Source organism: Miniopterus schreibersii, assembly GCF_964146895.1.
Source record: "Miniopterus schreibersii genome assembly, chromosome: 12".
Classification (NCBI taxonomy): Eukaryota; Metazoa; Chordata; class Mammalia; order Chiroptera; family Miniopteridae; genus Miniopterus; species Miniopterus schreibersii.
The window spans coordinates 54,069,411-54,089,820 of NC_138112.1; the positions used below are offsets into that span (position 1 = coordinate 54,069,411).

General features: G+C 39.8%; 1 protein-coding gene across 1 annotated transcript; it reads left to right on the forward strand.

Moving 5' to 3' along the window:
- Positions 1 to 497: 497 nt before the first annotated feature.
- On the forward strand, positions 498 to 11,250 carry FSHB (follicle stimulating hormone subunit beta). Its single transcript, XM_081155739.1, has 3 exons — positions 498 to 656; positions 7,885 to 8,049; positions 9,631 to 11,250. Exons 2-3 carry the CDS (start codon positions 7,891 to 7,893, stop codon positions 9,859 to 9,861), a joined length of 390 nt encoding a protein of 129 aa, XP_081011865.1. The 5' UTR covers positions 498 to 656; positions 7,885 to 7,890; the 3' UTR covers positions 9,862 to 11,250.
- Positions 11,251 to 20,410: the final 9,160 nt, after the last annotated feature.

Consider the following 20,410-nt stretch of genomic DNA (forward strand, 5'->3'; position numbering starts at 1 on the left):
ATGAGCTTAAAGAAACTATGAAAGCACCATAAAGTGTTATGTCAGTAGTCTCTATGTATGTCTATATGTCTATGTGTGTAAGTATGTGTGTGTGTGTGTACATATATGTATATTAGATGCTGTTTACTAAAACAAAACAATGTAAAAACAGCTGGAATTTTATGCTGGGGATAACTCCCGGCCCATGGTGGATTACTATCTCTTCAGCGTAGCCCACATCAAGCATCAACACATTGTCAGTTATTCTGATGCGCATCCCATTCTAACTGCTTTTTGCTTTAGTTTCTAGAAACCTGCCAACCGGCATCAAAACAAAAATCAAATCCATAAGTATTTCCTGAATGCTTGCTCTATGCAACACACGATTGCTGAAAAGCCTAGGAAATATTTTCAGCTTCATGCATTATCATTTGCCTGATACCAAATGTACTGACTTCTTGCTGGAACATTATCACGGAATATTCTGAGCGCCATTTCCGCTTGTAAGAGTTCCTGTCAGACAGAGCAAGATGGCCGCGTAGTGAGCAGCCGCACTCGCCGCCTCCGCAACCACATTAAATTACAGCTAAAATACAGAACCACCAGCACTCAGAGCCTCCTGACGCCTGGCTGAACAGAAGCCCCACAACCAGGGAGCTGAAGAAGCACCGAACCAGGTAGGAGGGGCGGAGACGCGGGCTGATCGGGGCTGGATCGGGGCTGAATTGGAGACGTGGCCACAGCCCACACCTGGTGTGGCGGGTTAAACCCCGGAGGGAATCTCGGGGTGGGGGTTTCAGGGAGGAGGGAGGGGTCCCAGCCCCACAGCAGGCCCCCAGCCCAGGGCTCCAGGGCCAAGAAGAGACGTCCCCACAGCTCTGGGCTGTGAAACCAGCGGGCACTGTCCCTGAGGGTCGCGGAGGCTGCGGGAGCCCCAGCAGCTCCTCTTAAAGGGCCCGGCGCGGACTCACTCGGACGCTCCCTCTGAGCCCAGCGCCGGGCAGCAGCCTGAAAGGACCTGGGACACTCGGGGGGGAACTAACCTGCCTGAAATCTGGGCGAGAGGTGGAGGGGCGGCTTCCTCCCGGGCAGAAGGGCTGGCGGAGGCCGAGGCTCCTGTGGCAAGTCCTCCCCGAACACAGCCGGAGGGCAGGTGCCATGTTTGAGTTGCCAGCACCTGACTCACACCTTTGGCCCCGCCCCATGATTCCTGGAGGCCCCGCCCCTCCCCACCTGCAGGCTCATCCAGGCCATTTCCAGGGCTTTTCTCTGCAAGTGGCCTCTCAAGCCTCATGCTCAGGACTTTCCTAAAATCTCTCAAAGGAGCAGCAGCGGGCCCCATTCGGCCTGATAAGCGGCCCCAGGCCTGGCACTAGCGGCAGCCTCCATTGGGTCATAGGTTGGCCTCTCGTGGACAACGCAAAGCCCAGCACAAGTAGCAGCCAACTATGGTTTGCTGTGTAGCTCATGCTGGGTGGCCCTGGGCAAGGCACTGGCACAGGCTGACTTTGCACCTCCCGGGAGGCCCCAGAGACAGTGCACCTGGTGGTCAGACTCGACCACGCTGGATTACAACCCTACCACATCCACGAGTGACACACTCCATCGAGAAAATCGATGACATAATAAAGTACCAATTTGAAATGAAGGCTACCTGAACTGAAATGAAGAATAATTTACAGGGAATCAACAGTAGAGTAGAGGACTCTGAGAATCAAATCAGCAATTTGGAACATGAGGAAACAAAAAACACCCAACCAGAAGAGCAAAAAGAAAAAAGAATCCAGAAATATGAAGATAGTATAAGGAGCCTCTGGGATAATTTTAAGAGGCCCAACATTCGTATTATTGGGGTGCCAGAAGAGGCAGAAAGAGACCAAGGAATTGAAAACCTATTTGAAAAAATAATTACAGAAAACTTCCCCTACCTGGAGAAAGAAATAGACTTACAAGTCCAGGAAGCACAGAGGGTTCCAAACAAGAGGAACCCAAAGAGGCCCATTAGCAAGACACATCATAATTAAAATGCCAAAGGTTAAAGACAGAGAATCTTAAAAGCAGCAAGAGAAAAAGTTAGTTACCTACAAGGGAGCACCCATACGACTGTCAGCTGATTTCTCAACAGAAACTTTGCAGGCCAGAAGGGAGTGGCTAGAAATATTCAAAGTGGTGAAAAACATGGAACTACAACCAAAATTGCTCTACCCAGCAAAGCTATCATTTAGAATTGAAGGTCAAATAAAGAGCTTCACAGATAAGAAAAAGCTAAAGGGTTTCATCACCACCATACCAGCACTACAGGAAAAGCTGAAGGGTCTTCTTTAAGAAGCAGCTAATGAACAAAAGAATCTGACAAACTAAATAGATCCAGAGACATTGACACATGCAACAGACGATCATACTTCAGAGGAAAGAGGGAAGGGGGGTGGAGGGGGGGAAGAGATTAACCCAAGAAGTTATATGCATAACCCATGGACACAGCTAAGGTTGAAATGGCAGAGTGAGAAGAAATAAAGAGATGAGCCACTGGCATGATTATTATTATTTCTTTTTTATTATTATTTCTTTTTTACATAAGTTTCTTCTTTTTTTTAATACATCTTTATTGATTTCAGAGAGAGGAAGGGAGAGGGAGAGGGGGAGAGATAAAAACATCACTGATGAGGGAGTCATTAATCGGCTGCCTCCTGCACGCCCCCTACCGGGGATCGAGCCTGCAACCCGGGCATGTGACCTGATCAGAAATTGAACTTCGATCTCGTGGATCATAGGCTGATGCTCAACTGTTGAGCCACGCTGGCCGCAAAAGTTTATTCATATACAACAGGCTCCAAAACTACACTTCATTCTAGCTCTAGGTGGTAAGAGATGCTATGATAGGGAATCCAGCATTAAAACACAAATGGAATTGAGAATCACCATTGCCTCAGGCATAAGGTTCAGCTCACTTTTTGCCAGATTTCTTAATTCCACCTTTGGCCAGGGGCCTTTCCCCACCCCTTGGCTTTTAGCTCCTCGAGCTTCTTCTGCTTCTCTTTTTGCTTCTGCTTGAATGCCTTATCTCCTCCATCTCCTTGGCCTGCTTCTGGGGCTGTTTCAGGGGCTTCTTGCTGCCTCTGTGGGTGGATGTGGAGCCTGCCACTCCTTCCCCAGAACCAGCCACAGGGAGCTGATGATGTTTTACATTTACATTACAAAACATATATAAACACAGGAAAAAGAAAAGGATACCAGACCATAACAGACAAGTAATTTATTAAGATATGAGCATGTACATAATTTCCTATTTTTAAATCTGAACATAAAGGAATGACTTGAAGACAAATTATTTATAAATGAAAGAAGAATCTAGGTCATTGAGTATATGCACAGGGAGGTTTTTTTTATTATTGATTTGATTTCATTGGTAGTAATCAGATTTTCTGTTTCTTCTTGATTCAGTCTTAGAAGATTGTATGTTTCTAGGATTTTATTCATTTCTTCCAGATTGTATAATTTGTTGGCATATGGTAGTTTGTAGTATTTCCTTATAATTAGTATTTCTTTGTTGTCAGTTGTCACTTCTCCCCTTCATTTCTTATTTTGTTTATTTGGGTCCTCTCTCTTTTTTTCGTGATGAGTCTGGTTAAAAGTTTTTCAGCCTTGTTTATCTTTTCATAGAACCAGCTCTCGGTTTCACTGATCATTTGTGTTGTTATTTTTTCAACTCTATTTTGTTTATATCTGCTCTGATCTATCTTATTTCCTTCCTTCTACTCATTCTGGGCTTTGTTTGTTGTTCTTTTTCTAGGTCTTTAGGTGTAAGGTTAGATTGTTTATTTGAGATTTTTCTTGATTCTTGAGATAAGCCTGTTTTGCTATGAATTTCCCTGTTAGAACTGCTTTTGCTGTGTTCCATAGATTTTTGGTTCGTTGTGTTTTCATTTTTATTTGTCTCAAGGTATCTTTTGATTTCTTCCTTGATCTCCTTGTAAACCCATTCATTGTTTAGTAGCATGTTTTTTAGCCTCCATGTTTGTGAGTTTTTCAGTGTTTTTTTTTTGTAATTGGTTTCTAGTTTCATATCACTCTGGTCAGAGAAGATTTTTTTATATGATTTCGATCTTCTTAAATTTATTGAGACTTGTTTTGTGGCCTGACATTTGGTCTATCCTGGAAAATGTTCCATGTATACATTTCTCCCTGGTGGACAGAAACCTCACTGCTTCTCACAGGCAGATGTTATGTGGGCACCTCTCCCCAGCTCTGGTGCTCTTTGATGTGAAACCTGGCTTGGGGTTTAGACCCCATGCTTCTCAGGGGGAACCCCTCAGCTTAGACATCCCTCTGGAATCCTTCCCAGTCTCAAAATGGCTTCTTCTGTAAGTCCTTGGTTATAAGACCTCTCTTCAGCTAGACTTCAATTAGTTATTCAGGATGACTGCTCTATAATTAAGTTGTAATTCTAGTTTGGGCTTGGGAGGAGGTGAGTATACCTTCCACGTACTCTGCCACCATCTTGGATCTCTCTCAAAATATTTCTAAATTCCAGGTATCACTTACATAAATGTTGAATTAGTACTTTCAGTGTTGGATACTTTGCTAAGTTCTGTCTTTGTCACACATTTGAAAAAAATCATAATCCTGGATAAATCCAACTATTTGTTACCCATTTGCCTGAAGCCTTGCTGTTAAATTGGGCAAAAGAAAGATGTACATAAGTGGTTTTGTTTTAAATTTTTTACCATAAACCTCAAGTGGACCCTTAATGCTAGTAACCTATTATACTACTATCTCACTGCTGACTCAATCCCTTTCCCAGTCTCAGACAACTACTCCAATCTTTTCCTCTCTCCAAAAATCCCGGGCAATTCATCTACTATCCTTATTGTCAGATAATGATCTACATCTTACTTTACTGAAAAAATAAAAATAATCACAGGAGAGCTTGCACAGAGCCTATCTCCCCACCTACCATCCTCTGTACCCACCACACCTACCCATCCACAGAATCTGCATTCATCACACCTACCCAATCACCATCATCTATGCCCACCACACCTCCCTAACCAGCAGCATCTGCACCCACATCTGCCTCCCACCTGATACTAGGATGAGCTGTCCATTTTCTTGTCTAAAGTCAATCCCTCCACTTGTGCTCTAAAATCCATCTCTTCTTACCTACTCAAGAACTCTCCAGAAATTCTCTCTTCCTCCAACATCATCATTTTTCACTCTCTACTCAATCATTTGCATCACTACATAAACATGCAGTTATTTCTCCCATCTTAAAACATAACAATCAAAAGACAATGATCTTTACCCCACTTCCACTTCACCAAATCACCCATTTCTTTGCTCATCTTTGTAGCAAAACTCCTGGGAAAAGCCGCCTATATCAACTTTTTAAATATTTATATCTTGCCAATCACTTAAACACACACTAATCAGGGTTTTCATCCCTTTACTCTAAAAGAACTTCCCTAGCCAAGGACATTAGTGACCTTTACATTACTATGTGCATTGCACAATTCATGGTCCTCATCTTACTTAACCTGTCAGCAGCATTTGGCACAGTTGTCACTCCTCGATACACTCTCTTTACTTGACTTCTCTCCATTCCATTCTTTCCTCAATGGCCCTTCTCAGTTTCCTTTGGAAAAAGAAAGAAAAAAAACTTCACCTTATCCTTTTCCTCTTGATGTTGGAATATACCAGGCTCAACTCTTGGTCCTTTTATCTTCTCTATTTACACCCACTCTCCTAGGCTCATGTCAATGACTCCCCAAATTTATACCTTCAGCCAATGTACTATTTCTCCCAAAACTCAGATTCAGCATTCTACTTACGTCTTCAAGACACCTCAAGCTCAACATGTCCATACTGAACTCCTTATCTTTTCCCAAAACTTACTACATCTACTACCATTCCATTTAAGTTGATAGCAAGTTATCTTTCAAGTTGTTCAGGCTAGAATCTTTAGAGTCATCATTGTCTCTTTTCTTTCTCTCAGAATCACTATTCATCCATCAGAAAATTCTGTTGGCTCTACTTTCAAAATATACCCAGAATCAGATTATGTCTTGTTACCTCCATTGCTACCACACTAGTCTGAACAAATATTTCTCACCTGGGTTGCTTCAATAGCATCTAATTGGTCTCCTGTTTCTACTTTTGTTCCCTACACAGCAGCCAGAAGGATACTTTTAGACCTAAATCAGATCATGTCACTCCTCTACTCAAAATCTTCCAATTGGTCCCCTCTTACAGACAGTCTAAACCAGTCTTTTCATTGGCCTAAAGGTCCTACATGATTTCACTCCTGTTATATCTCTGACATCATATCCTAATATTTCCACTGTTGTTCCTTTGCTCCAGACACACTGCTTACTTAATAAATATTTATTAAACAAATCAATCCCTGTCTCTAAGGAGCTCATAGTCTACTGGGAGAAACAGAGGTAAATAAATGATTACAAACAGAAGATGGTGATTAAAGTTCTCTTCTGTCTCCCATTGAAAACTCTGGCAGGTAATGTTAAAAGCTGACAAATTTGCCAAGGCTGGGAGTGGTGTTAGAGAACACGGGGAGAAAGTAAGGACTTTTCAGGCAGAACAAACAGTGCACATGCAAAGATCTAGAGAAATAAGTCAGCAGAATATTTAGAGAATTAAAAGTAAAGCATCAAAAAATAACATTTGAGATAAGGAAATCTGGATGCGGGAGGTAAAAGTAAATATGGTTTATATTTTAGATAGGAGTCAGATCATGAAACACTTTCTGTTTGTTTCTTTCCTTACAGTTTTCAACATGATCACAAAGCAATTTATTAAATAACCATGTCATTTTGAAGCACCTCCTCAATAGTACCAAAGCAATACTTGGGAAGGATTCTGAATTCTCCAAGTTAAGGATACAAAAGAAAAACCTAGATAGAGTCACATTTAATCTGACAAGGTAAAGGAGTGGGTGTGCAACTATATCAAATTTAATTTGTACAAAATCATCATCTCTGCTAACATTATTTTGCTTAATCTACATTGTTTAGACTACTTTAGTAAGTCTTGATCTCCCCATCTATTTAAACACCGATTCACTTACAGAAAGCTTCAGGCTAACATTGGTCTTACTAATACCTGACAAATCCACAAGGTGTTAGTTGCACACAATTTTGTATAAAAGGCGAACTGAGACTGAATTCAGTCTACAGCTTTCCCCAGAAAAGGCAGCCAACCACAGGTGAGTCTCAGCATCTATAGTTATCAAGTGGTGACGGTTACTTTTGAAATTACGGATTTTTCAGGATCTGAAGAACAAATCTAGACCTTTTTAACTACCATTACATAGGAAATTTGTGCTTGTCAACCTGGCTTCTTAAATATGGGTAATAGAGTGTACTCCCTGCTAGCAAGCAATCAAGTTTATAGACCAATTGCCGGGTCTCTGAAATAAACAAAGGTGAACAAAAGCAAATGAAAATATTTATGAGATGCTAAAAATGATGAACTAACTTTGTAGTATAGAATTTTCTTTTTCTTTTTAAACAACAATAATCTTTAAAATGATAATGAAGGGACAAATATGATGATCACCATGACTTGCTTCAGAGTCATCACTTTAAGACTGTCAGCAGTAATACTCTAATCTTTAAATACTGCTCTACTTATATCATTATATTGGAGTTTTGACCTATAATGTTTCCACTTTGACCAAAAAAAAAAAAATGAAAGAGGAGGAGGGTAAGAAGAACTATTTGTTCAAGAAATTAGGGAGAAAAGGGAAGGGAAGGGAAGAAAAATAATTGCTGGAGCAAATGTGACTGGCACAGAAGAGTAGACCGATTCATTTTGATTTGGTCAACTTACATAATGATTATAGCTCTTTGCTTTTTTGGTTTTTCATGGGCCTTAATTTTCACTTCCTAGTCCAGGATGAAGTCGGTCCAGTTGTGCTTTCTTTTCTGTTGCTGGAAAGCAATGTGCTGCAACGGCTGTGAGCTGACCAACATCACCATCACAGTGGAGAAGGAAGAATGCCGCTTCTGCCTTAGCATCAACACCACCTGGTGTGCGGGCTACTGCTACACCCGGGTAGGAACTCTGCTTGGCTGGAAGCGAGGGTGCTGAGGGTCTGCAGAAGACAATTTTCAGTAATTCTCATTTCATCCGTATTTTAAGTTTCCCACATAATAGCCATGAGTTCTTTAGCCAATACTGTCTGTGTTATGATTAAGGTTAATTACCATGATATCAGTTAGATATTTGGGTTTGGATTTGATTAGAGTAAATTTAGGGAAGTCTCAGATTTGATCTGATCATTTTGGTAATATGCTAACTCTGCATTTTTAAAAAAAAAGGAATTCTATGCTAGAGTTTACATATGTATAAGCACGCATATATTTAGTAATAGAAGATCTACAATATTCCCCAAAAGCTAATTTCTATGTAGATGTATTTTTATATATATTATGTATTTCCATTTCTATGTAACTGAAGCCATATCTTTGCAATAGACATAGTACCAAAGCATGTCTCTAAGCCAAATAAAAGCAGCCATGTTAAAAACATTGAGGGTTGTACTGGCCCTCCTGAATACAAATGCCAGCAAAGAGCCTGAGAACAAAATCAATCCTTGCAGACTATTAGAACGAAATGAATCTGCAAACTCACTCACTTCTTTATACTGTTGAGAAAACCAAGGCACAGAGGCATAAACCCACTAAATCATAGTCACACAGTTCCTTTGCATCAATCCAAGTAAGGAGACAGTTTCTACTTTTTCTTTATTTTTGTCCCCTATAGCACCTGGTTTTCTATGCAGAATTCTATTCTATAAACTGAAATTGAAAATAGCAGCTTTTTCATGAGATATACTTTACTGGGTGGCAAATAAGTGTGATCAACCCCCGCTGATTGCACAGTTTATTGTACCTGCTTAGGATATAGACTTGGTAGCATGATACTGAAATAAATAAAACAGCGGTGCGAATGTCTTCCCTCAGTGCAAATAACTTTTATTAGAAAGTGTTGGGACACACCTGTTTTGCCTGGATTAAAAGTTCTTATATGCAAACCATGTATCCATTGGCACTGAGAGCACTACAAAATATAAAGTACTTAAGGGAGGAAATGCCTACAAGACCAGGGAATATTTATAATCTTACATGAGCCTTCATAGTCATGCCAAGCTAAGCATTAACATTCCATATTATGTCTCTTTGACTTTCTATCAAAACACAAGGACAATGTATTTAGAAACATTTTCTGAGAAATTAAACTTCAGTGTTTTATGGTATAAGTCATCAGTAGCACAGTTCTCGACTAAGTACAAAAAATCGGCTTAAAAGATTTGTCATGTTTCCCTTGCTCATCATTTTTCTGTACTGAAATTCAAAGTTTCTCTGTGGTTTGAGAAATAATTAATATTTTGATGTAGACATAAGGAGTAGGAAAAGGAATGAATCATATTTTCTGTAAGATTTCCAGAAGCAGGAACATGGTATAGCACAGAGGTAGATCATTTCTCAGATCCTGTTCCCTCAGTTAGGAATTCCATAAGTGAGCTTCAGTGGGTGAATGTTAGAGCAAGCAGTATTAAATTCCTGTCTCGCTTTGATTAAGCTAAGTAGAAACTCCCAGAATACTGTAACCTAACTCTACTCTTCTACTCAGGATCTGGTGTACAAGGACCCAACCAGGCGCAATATGCAAAAAGTATGTACCTTCAAGGAACTGGCGTATGAGACGGTGAGAGTGCCTGGCTGTGCTCACCATGCAGACTCCGTGTACACATACCCAGTAGCCACTGAATGTCACTGCGGCAAGTGTAACAAAGACAATACTGACTGCACCGTGCAAGGCCTGGGGCCCAGCTACTGCTCCTTCAGCAAAATAAAAGAATAAAGAGAAATGGACATTTTAGGCTGCCTACCCTTTCCTGAAGGACCAAGATATCTAAAAATTCCGTGTCTGGACAACATGCTCAGGCTGCAAGCCACTGTGGGCTCGGGGAGCATCAGACCCCACTGATCTCGGCTCTCCAGCTTGAGAGTGCAAGAATTGAGAGTGGTGGAGCCAGGAGCCCAGCCCCATTCAACCCTGTACCCTAGCTCTGGTTCCATAAGTTTTATTTAGTCTTACTTAACTTATAGGCACATGGATGCTTTGTGTTTAATAATCTTAGAAATCCTCTCGGCAATCCCTTCCTCTAAGAGATGGGGATACCTACACCCAGAGGGAAGAAATGAGATGGGAGTGGGTGAAAGTACTCAATGCAGCATTCCTCTGCTAGACTCTTGGGCCCTCATCTTTTTCATGATTGTAGCCTCAGTGTCTAGCACCATGCCTGGAAGTTAGAAAGAAACTCAACAATGGCTTCCTTAAGGAAAGTAAGATCAGAAAGGTAGGGGGTAGGAAAACACTGAAAAAGCATGGCTGACGAGGCTGCCCCAGCAACACTAGTCAGTCCGCGGGAGGGAGGGCGTCAGTTCCAACGCACCTCCCCTCCTCGCTGGCACGTGAGCACTGGGACGGGATGCTCCTCTACGAATTGCTCAGTACAGAGAGGGATGAAGGTTTCCAAGCTATTACTACCAAGCCCTTTGGATAGAGACAAAAGCAAGAAATGTTAATGTGGGCCTGTGGAAATCAGCCCACATCTATTTCCATCATTTAAACAAATTGAACAAACACTGTCAGGCTCCTGCAGAACTCCCTTTGGAAAGTAAAACAAAACAAAATTGTGTCACCCTGCCCTCCGGGCTGGCATTCACTCCTTGGAATAGAGGGGGGTTTGAAAGTAGGTTTGAAAGCAATTTCAGCAACTTATTAAGTACATTTACCTTATATCTACAAATATATTTGTATACATGAAGAGCTGTTTTAGAAAGAATTAGCCATGAGGAAAAGGAAAACCTACAGTTTTCTAGAATCCTCTCTGTATCAGTCTTCTGTTTTGTCTAGTCGTGTTCTCCCAGATCTTTAATTTCTTTCAAGAAGGTACATATTGAAACTATTTCATGAGTTAGTTTCTTTTAAAGATGTCACCTCTCTTAGTTATGTACTTGCTTCACACTTACAATGTTGAACTAACTTATTTCGATCTTACCTTAGTTTTTAAATAAAGATGCTAGCCACTAGAGTCACAGATTTGAATTTTTTCACAAACAGCTAACATATGTGCATGCTTATAATGTTAGCGGAAAAATCTCTTAATGTATAATTCCTAGGGCTTCAGTATATATTTCCTCTCCTTGCCTCTGAAAATATTAAAAGTGATTTGGTTGCATTTCTAAAAGTACTTCTTTAAATTTTCTGTCACTTTATGAAATCATTTTCTAATGTGGTAGGGAAACAAAACAACAAAGCTAAGAGAGAATCACAGAGTGGGTGGGGACCCTGGAGATTCTCTAGTTCATTTCTTAACATTTCAAGATGAAAAAATTAAAGGCCCAGGATGTTAAGATCACAGCCAAGATCACAAAGACTGTTTGTGGCAGCACCAGGATTAGAACCCTGGCTTCCCAGCTCTTGGGCCAGCTCTCCTGTGAATATTCCACCATACTAAGGAGTCATCCTGGCAAGGCAAGGGCTGACGCAAAATTGTAGGAATTAATAATCAGCTCTGTCCATTCAAGTCTGGTATTGAGTGTGGCTTATAGCTATATTCTCTACAATGTTTGGACACATTGAAATTGGGGCTATCATAACAAAGTTTAACAAGATGCTTTAAATTATAACATAGCCTTTTCTGTCTCCCTATACTATTTTTTTTTTTTTAAATATATCTTTATTGATTTCAGAGAGAGGAAGTGAGAGGGGGAGAGAGAGAAACATCAATGATGAGAGAGTCGTCATTGATTGGCTGCCTCCTGCATGCCCCTGACTGGGGATGGAGCCCAAAACCCGGGCATGTGCCCTGACTGGGAATCGAATCTCGATCTCCTGGATCCTAGGTTGATGCTCAACCACTGAGCTATGCCCGGCTGAGTTTCCCTATACTTTTGGAAATCAAAATAATTGCCTTCCCATTAGAGGTAGTACAAGGCAATGGCTCCAAAGTTAAGGTGTCTTAATCATCTTGACCAGACATGTCATCTTGAACAAGTCACTTAAATTATCTGGACCTCAGTTTCCTTAACTACAAGTTTAGACATTTCTTATGTTGACACTACATTGCAATTCATTGTCAACTCAGATTTTTATGAAAGCTTTGCCACCCTCTTATTTAAGCTATCTCTGGCCTGTCCCAGTTAGTTCATGCTGATATAATAGAATACCACAGGCTGGGTGGCTGATAAACAACAGAAATTTATTTCCCACAGTTCTGGAGGCTGGGAAGTCTAAGACCAAAGTGTTAGGAGATTTGGTGTCTGAAGAGATCCTGCTTCTTGGTTCATAGATGGTGGTCTTTTTTTGCTGTGTCTTTGCATGATGGCAGGGGAAGGAAGGGGCTCCCTGGGGCCTCTTATGTAAGAGTATTCATTCCATTCCATTCTTGAGGGCTCTGCCCTCTTGACCTAATTACTTCTCAAAGGCCCCACCTCCAAATACCATCACATTGGCAATTAGGTTTCAAAATATAAACTTTAGAGGGATGCAAACATTGAGTCTATAGCATGGCCTTTGAGAATGAAATATGAACAACCTTCCTTATCCACCAAATGGAAGGAAATCTATAGTTCAAAATGGTAGACAATTTCAGAATTGAGCAGACAGACATAAACAAACAAAATCTTAGCTTAATATAATCGAATATGAAAGTTGGGCCAGTGATTTATATACATAAGTTCCTAGAAATATTTTTAAAGTGTCTTAGGAATTTGCATTTAAGTCATTTATATTCACTACAATAAAAACAGTACTTCAATTTATAAGGCACCTCTAGGCATTTCATTTGTTAGGCTGATTTACAGTAAATTGGCTTATTGCAGCATAATAAAGAATAGTCTTTGCTATATGCCACTAAAATAAATTAATCAAGTGATTTAAAATTGAATTTTCACACTACAATCTTGTTTTGTTTTCTCACATATACAAAATAATAGCATCTATCATCATTTAAAGCCAATAATATGATTTGTACTCTGCAGAAACCAACAAATTAAAAACCAAAGCTTTGCATTAGTAGCAACAGAAACAGCCAAGAGTGTTTGAGAAATGAGTATGATTTTTCCTTCACTGCTACTATAGCACATGAAATCTGGGAACAAATGGAGCCTAGTGCAATTGTGTGATTGTTTTAGAGGCTGTAACATTTCAGGACAATGCAAATGGCTTCTCACATTAAAAAGACATTAAATCGCTCATCAATTTAGAAGAAAAGTTGTATGCAACTGCTCTCGGATTTTAAAATACATTTCTGTGAAAAATTACCTCGGAGCTACAGGAGACCCTGAGACTATTGTGATATACCTCTTCGTGTATGCTAGAAGTGATGGCAGCCCTCCCAGGGTTGAGAAAGGCAGCAGTTCTGTTGTTCAAAATATTTAAAGTGAGTGATTAATCATGAGCTGTGTCAAAGGCATGTGAAGTGATGGAAGATGGAAAAACTGAGAAACCAAGTGGCTTTGTGGAGGAGGAGTAATCAACCCTTGATTAATTCTGCTAATGGAAAGGAGTGTTGTGGATAACACAAACACCATTACATGCCAAATGGAAACTAGCCTGAGTTTGTCCCAAAAAATGTAAATTGAAATTTTTTAAGATATGAAATGTTCCTCCCACAAAACTGTCATCCATGGGGATAGGTCTATAATTTAACCCAAACACTATCTTTGAAATAATAATTCCTTGGGGTGTTAAAGAAGTTAGGATAACAACATCTGACAAAGGGAATACATTCTAGATACATCACTCCTAGAGTAAGCATAATTCTCTATGTACTGCCCCAAAGCCTATCCACTAGCCTTAAGATGGACTGACAACTGCAAAGGTGAAAACTTATTTGTTCCAAAATAAAAGTTCTGCCAGAGTTTCCCAAAGTCACTAAGAATAGATGGGTCTGATAAAATAGATTAAAGTATTCCAGGTTTATTAAAGGTTTTCTTTTGCACGTATAACGAGCAGGGCTGCTTCACAAATATAGTCACAAAGACAGGGAGAGCAGCCCACTCTTCACCAGCTACTTCTATCTAGCCTTGCAGCATGGATGTTTATACAAGCTTTCAAAAAGCAATATTCAGCGGGCATTCTGTCCCAGGCAGAATGCTTGATACTGAGGACGGACTGGTGAAAAAAAGCATACCTACCTGGTCACTCCCTGATGGAATATAGCACCCAGCAACTCTGAGCACATAATAAACGTACAAGAAATAGAACTGTTTTTTCCTCTCAAACATTCATTGATTTCTGAAATCTCTCTTGGCTGAGCAGCCAGCTGCTAAAACATCAACTTATATTTTTAGAAGAAAGGTTGGGATAGGGCATAAGCATTTAGGCCAATATGCTAGCTGTGATGTCCTCTATAATGGGAAATACAAATAAGAAAAGAAATCAAACCTAGTATAAAATCCATGTGGAAAGACAGGATTTTAGGAATTTGATGGTTGTCAATATTTAAGAATATTTAAGGAGTGAACTGAAAGGGCATCAGATTCCCTAGGAGATTGTTCTAAGTTTAGTGCCAACACAGAAGAGTCCAAAAAAACATTTGGGAAAATGTCAAATAAAAAAACCCACAAAATTAAAAATAATACATGATTACACCAAGTGAACTTTGGGAGTTGGGGAAGAAAGAAGGAAAATGCCTCGTCAATAAATCAGAGATTGTTCTTAAGTATTTTTACTGGATCCCTAATTATTCACATTTATTGGTTGGTTTTATCACCACAGAAATAAGCAGCACAAGAATTTTGATAACCTAAACACAAACATCCATGCCTCTAGAATTTCATCTTGAGGATTTTGTTATGTCTTGTACAGGACCACTGAATTTCCCAGATTCCCACAACCTGCCATTCTGAGCATACAAATCTGTTATATTCTAAATGGTCTAGTACCAAAGTTGAAATAAACATATATAATTGCTAAGCTTATGTGTAAAGAGACACAGGTGAGGAAAGCAAAGCTTTCTTTTTTAAACTGGAGAATTTTTTTAAATTTGTTTTTCAATTACAGTTGATATACAATATTATATTAGTTTCAGGTGCTCAATACAGTGAGTAGACATTTATATACCTTACAAAGTGATCTATCTGACACCATACATAATCTGGCTTCTGCCCAACTATTTTAACAACATTGATCATATTTGGTCAACAGTAAACTCCTGGTTTTTAAATTCAGTGACCAATTTTCAGCATAGATTTTACAGGAACTCTCTGTTGCACATGATCCTGTAGCTCATTCCCTCCTTCGTACTTCCTCTGTCTTAAATTCCCTATTTCCTTTTTCTCCCATGCCACTATACTTTTTGGGTTCTCCTGTCTCTGTCAATCACTTCTGTGTTTCCTATGTAATATCTCCCACGGTGTTTTCCTCCACTCAGGACTCATCTTAAACAACATACTTTCCCTGATAGACCTCACTTAATATATTTCACTGACAACTTAATGACCAATGAAGCCAATTCTATAGCAAAGGCTAGATTTTTTTCAAACCCATGCCCATTAACTTGCAGCTGAACACTGAATGTCCTGCGGTCATTCTCTAAATGTCCCAAATCGAATTCATCATCTCCATTGTAGAAGTACTCCAGGTCTGTATTCTCTACTTCAGTTGAGGATACCGTCATTCACCTGTGGCTGAAAGCTGAGACTCATTCTTGAACCCCCAACCTCACATTTCACTTCTCTGTGCAGTTGTGTATCTAGGATGGTAACTCAAAAATTAGTACTAAACAGGTCCCTGCTGCTGATTCGTTAACTACATTGGCCAAAGTTATTGGATAGAAATTTCATATAGTTCAACCTAGTACTTAGTCTTTTTAAGCTTCTTTTTCCCCCCATCTGTATAATGGGAAAAGGTATGGTACATATTACACAGAGAATTGTGGTCAAGATTAAATGAGGTCATGCATGCAAAGCACTCAGCCTCCTGCTTAATACACAATAAATGTTCAATAAATGTAAATAGCTATATCAAATTCATCAAGTCCTGACTATTTCCAAAACATATCTTGAATTTATTTCCTCTATCTCACCACTGTTTACTCCTTCAGCTCATTTGTTCACTTAACAAAATTTTCTTTAATAACCACATATTCGAGGTACTACAATAGACCTTGGGAATTCATGACAAACAAAATAGGCATAGCCCCTTCTCTAGTGTACTTTCAGAAGGGAGGGGAAGGCAAACTGTTACACAGCAACTAAATGGAAGTCATAAAAGATCATGACCATCGGGTTTCCTCTGGTCAGTGAGAGAATACATTTTCCAGGTATCAGCCCCTTCTCCTAGGGTACTGGGTGAGAAAACAACACACCAGAAGCCCAGGATTTTAGGAGTTCTCTGTCAGGAAAGGGGACCAAAAGCAATTAAAAATTTTTATTGTAGATCACAATACCCTTCAATATATGGGTCTATATCTCCTTCATATATATTATATATATATATATATATATATATATATATATATATGGCACATAGTAAGCTCTCAATAACTGGTAGCTATAATTATTCTTGCTATTATTAATGGACTTCCAATTATATCTGGGAACATTGGAATAATCAGCTCACACATGCTCTCTCATTCATGCTAGGCTATATTTAGTCTTGAAAGATGGATATTAAACTATTAAGTGGAGTTACTTGAACCTGTATTTCCTGACTTCCCTCCCACCACTTCGTATCCTTATATCTTGCAACAATATTTAAGAGTCAACTGATTTAAAGAAATGTAATATAGAGAATTTAACTAATGACTGTGTTATAGCATAGTAAAAGCTAGGACAAGCAGAATAGGGAAACTGAGACAGATAGTTAAACAGCAGTATACAGCCACCTAGTAAATCCTATCTTCCCTAAACCAAGCACACTCAAGAGTAAGTGGTTTGCACTTCTCCTCCCCAACCCAAAGGTAAATAACTTAAATCAGCCCACTCTTGGAGACAGATAACAGAAATCTAATTAGTGACATTTGCTAACCGCACCCAAGGACAGACTAAAGAATAAATCTCATTTTGGTCCACCAGTACAAAGCTGATGACTATTCTATTGCCTGCCCCTAAGACCTCCCCTAAAGGCCCAGCCTTTACAATCCCTGAAAACAAAGGTCCCAGGGCCCTCTCCCTTGCCCATGTCATTCCCTTCCCTTTCCCCCTTCCCTTTCCCCAGTCACGTGTCCTATAACCTCTAAGGGACACCATGAGACTTGCAACCAGGGGAGCAATGGGCAGTGGCAGCCTGTCCCGGGCTAATCCCCTGAACCTGTCTCCAAGGCCCCTTTTTCCCCCTTTCTCTGACTTCCCAGTGAACCAAGGCAGCCCAGCCTAGGCTCTCCTGTTGCTTCTTCTATGTCCTTCCTTGTTCATTGTTCTAAATATATTTTTGCTGCAGTCAATAAATTCTTTCTTTCTTTTCTACACTTTGTCTCGATTGAAATCTTTCCCTCAAGAAGACAAGAACTGAGGTCTCCTTGTCTCCCCAGTAACAACTGGACAGTAGGACAGATTGAAACTGCATTTTTAGTTTTTGATTTTTCTCATTTGAAGCAAAGATTTCAGACTGTTGTGGGGGTGGTATGGGGAAGGAAATACAGATCTGTTCACAGCTGCTACTCAAAATACTAGCCATATAACCAGGAGAGAATTTGGCTCAAATTAAAACCCCAGAGTTTTTCATTGCCATCATAATCATTATTGTATCAATTAAGATTCACTTGGGTGTCCACAGTGTGTTTGGCACTATATCAAAGAAGGAAGGTGATGATTACAGGAATGGTTTTAACCACTTTGTTCATGTCTGAAAATGAGCCAAACGGTTTAAAGAAAAAGCAGAAATAAATCATTAAATTTTTGTAATTCTACAGCATTTAGAATAATAAAATATTAGAATTAGGAAAGTATCCAACAATTCTGTTACATAGCTATAGAGGTTGATGAAGCTCAGGTTCAGAATGTTTATGTTACACAACCAACATAAAACGAACAGTTCCTAAAGGTTGCACAACCAGTAAGAAAAAGGGAAAGCCAAGATTCATAACCAGATCTTCTAATTTAAAATGCAGTGTTTCCCCTATCAGACTGCATCTCAGTCTATAAGTCAGGATCATATTCTTGGAAAATCAGGAAATAAAATATTACATACATCTTCTTTCGAATTACTCTTGGAAAATTAGGTGTCAAGCCATTAGCATCTACATGTTTTGTCTTTTCTATATTAGACATTATTAGCAATATAAAGAGATGGTACTGATGGCTTTGGCAGGGATGCTTTGACTTGAGAGGGGCTTATTTATATAGACAATATGAACAATTCTAAATATTTTGGGGATTCCCTGAGAGAACCCTTATTTGGGCCATAAGGCAGAGCTTTGAAAAGCAATACTGCCAGGAAGCCAGCAGAGGGAGATTTATAACTTTAACCATTCCACTTACTCAACTAACTGTCATAGGCTGTGGGAATACTACAGTAAACCAAACCAACCTGGTGTCTTCTTTCACAGCTCTTACCATCCAGTGACTTCCTTGGCAAAATTTAAACTACTCTGTCCCTTGTCCTTCTGATGCACCTGATTGACAATTCCTCTACCTTGAATTAATCCAGCTGTCTGACTTCCTTGATCCCTTACAAGGAGAAACTGAAGTTTTCACATCATAGATTTATGTCTCTACATATTCATGTCCTCTACCTTCATATAGACTCTAAATGTTGCTCTCATATGCCCCTAGTTATAGTTATAAGTTATCTCTATTTCCCCTAACTTCTAACTGAAATTGACCATGTCATTTACTTACAAATGAAGATAACAAATTATATCATTATTAGCAGTAGCAGTATTAATAACTGTGTCTATAGTACCTATAGCCTTATCAACAATAGAAATCACAGATTTTTTTCGTATCAAATTACAGTTGTTACAGATATCTCAAAATATCATTTATACTCATCACTACTTCAAAATCATGGTAGTTATTAGATTTGGTACTAGACAATACCATTTTATGCATTTTAAAAACATCTCTGCAGGTTTTTTTTTATACTTCTCCCATCAAGAGGTGGAAGCTATGCTCCCTCTCCTTGAATCTGAGCCAAGCTCAGTGACTCACGCATAACCAACAGCACAGGTGGAATTGACAATCCATGACTCCAGGGGACAGGTCATGAAAAGCAAAGCAGCTTTCACCTTGCTTGCTAGCCTTGAGCCACCATGTAATAAATCCAGCTACCCTACAGCTAGCATGCTAGGAGGAAGACCAAACTAGTCTAAGCAGAGAGACCACATGGAGAGGCTTGAAGGACAAGAAGAGATGGGGTGGGAGAGAGAGGAAAGAGGTTGGGGGAGAGGATGAGAGAGTATTCACTGGCCAGGCTCCATCTGTTTCTATATTTTGATTGGAAGGGACAAAGTGCTTATTACAAGATCTCTCTACTCTGGCTACTGGGAACACAAACTATTCTCAGCATCAGAAATTGTTTGACCTACCATTTTTTGGTGGTTCTTTCCCAGACTTCCTGGAGTTTCACCCTTCCATTGCACAGATCAATACTCAGGCAAAGGTACAACGGGAAAGGTATACCTGGGGAGACCTCCGAGACTCTGTGCCACTTCCTCTTCTCTGATATCAGCCCATCAGCTTTCCTGAATTCTCATATCTGTGTGCTCTTTTCAATGAAACCACTAGTCTCTGTTTAGGTTCCCCTCCCTGCTCTATGCCCTGAACACTGGTTCCAGGCAGTAAGCTGGGGTGACTATAGTACTTACCTTATTTGTTTCTCTTCTCTCAGGGATCACAATTCTGTATTTCCTGTTGTCCAATATCTGAAAATAGTTGTTTCCAGTAGGAGGGCAATCTGCAAAAGCAGAGTCCAAATGTAATTGTTAAAACCTACATAAAAAAACTGGATTGTGTTGTCTGATCTTAATCACACTCAAAAGTACAAAAAAGAAGCCCCTCATACTATAATAATAACAGTAAAGAAGCTTCTTGAAAATGTTCTCTATGGTAGCTATTATCTCTAACTTCCCACTCTTTAACTGGGTATATTCTGGCTTCTACCCTCCACTTTGTTAGACATGAGCAGAGGCCAGGTACAGAAAACTCAGGTACAGAACCTCACCAGGGCAGAAAGCCCCAGATGCCTAGCAAGGGGCAAAACTGGGATAATAAGAACCTTGTCCCCAGGATAACGTATCCTTCCTTAGCATACCACTGGTCATGTGGTTTAGATCCCTTGAACATTTCCTTCCTAAAGATAACTATCTAGGCCCCAGTTGTATTTCAGCCCCAGGCCCAGAAAAGCAGCAAAACCAGAGAAGTGGCTCCATGACTATCTCAGGACCAGCTACATT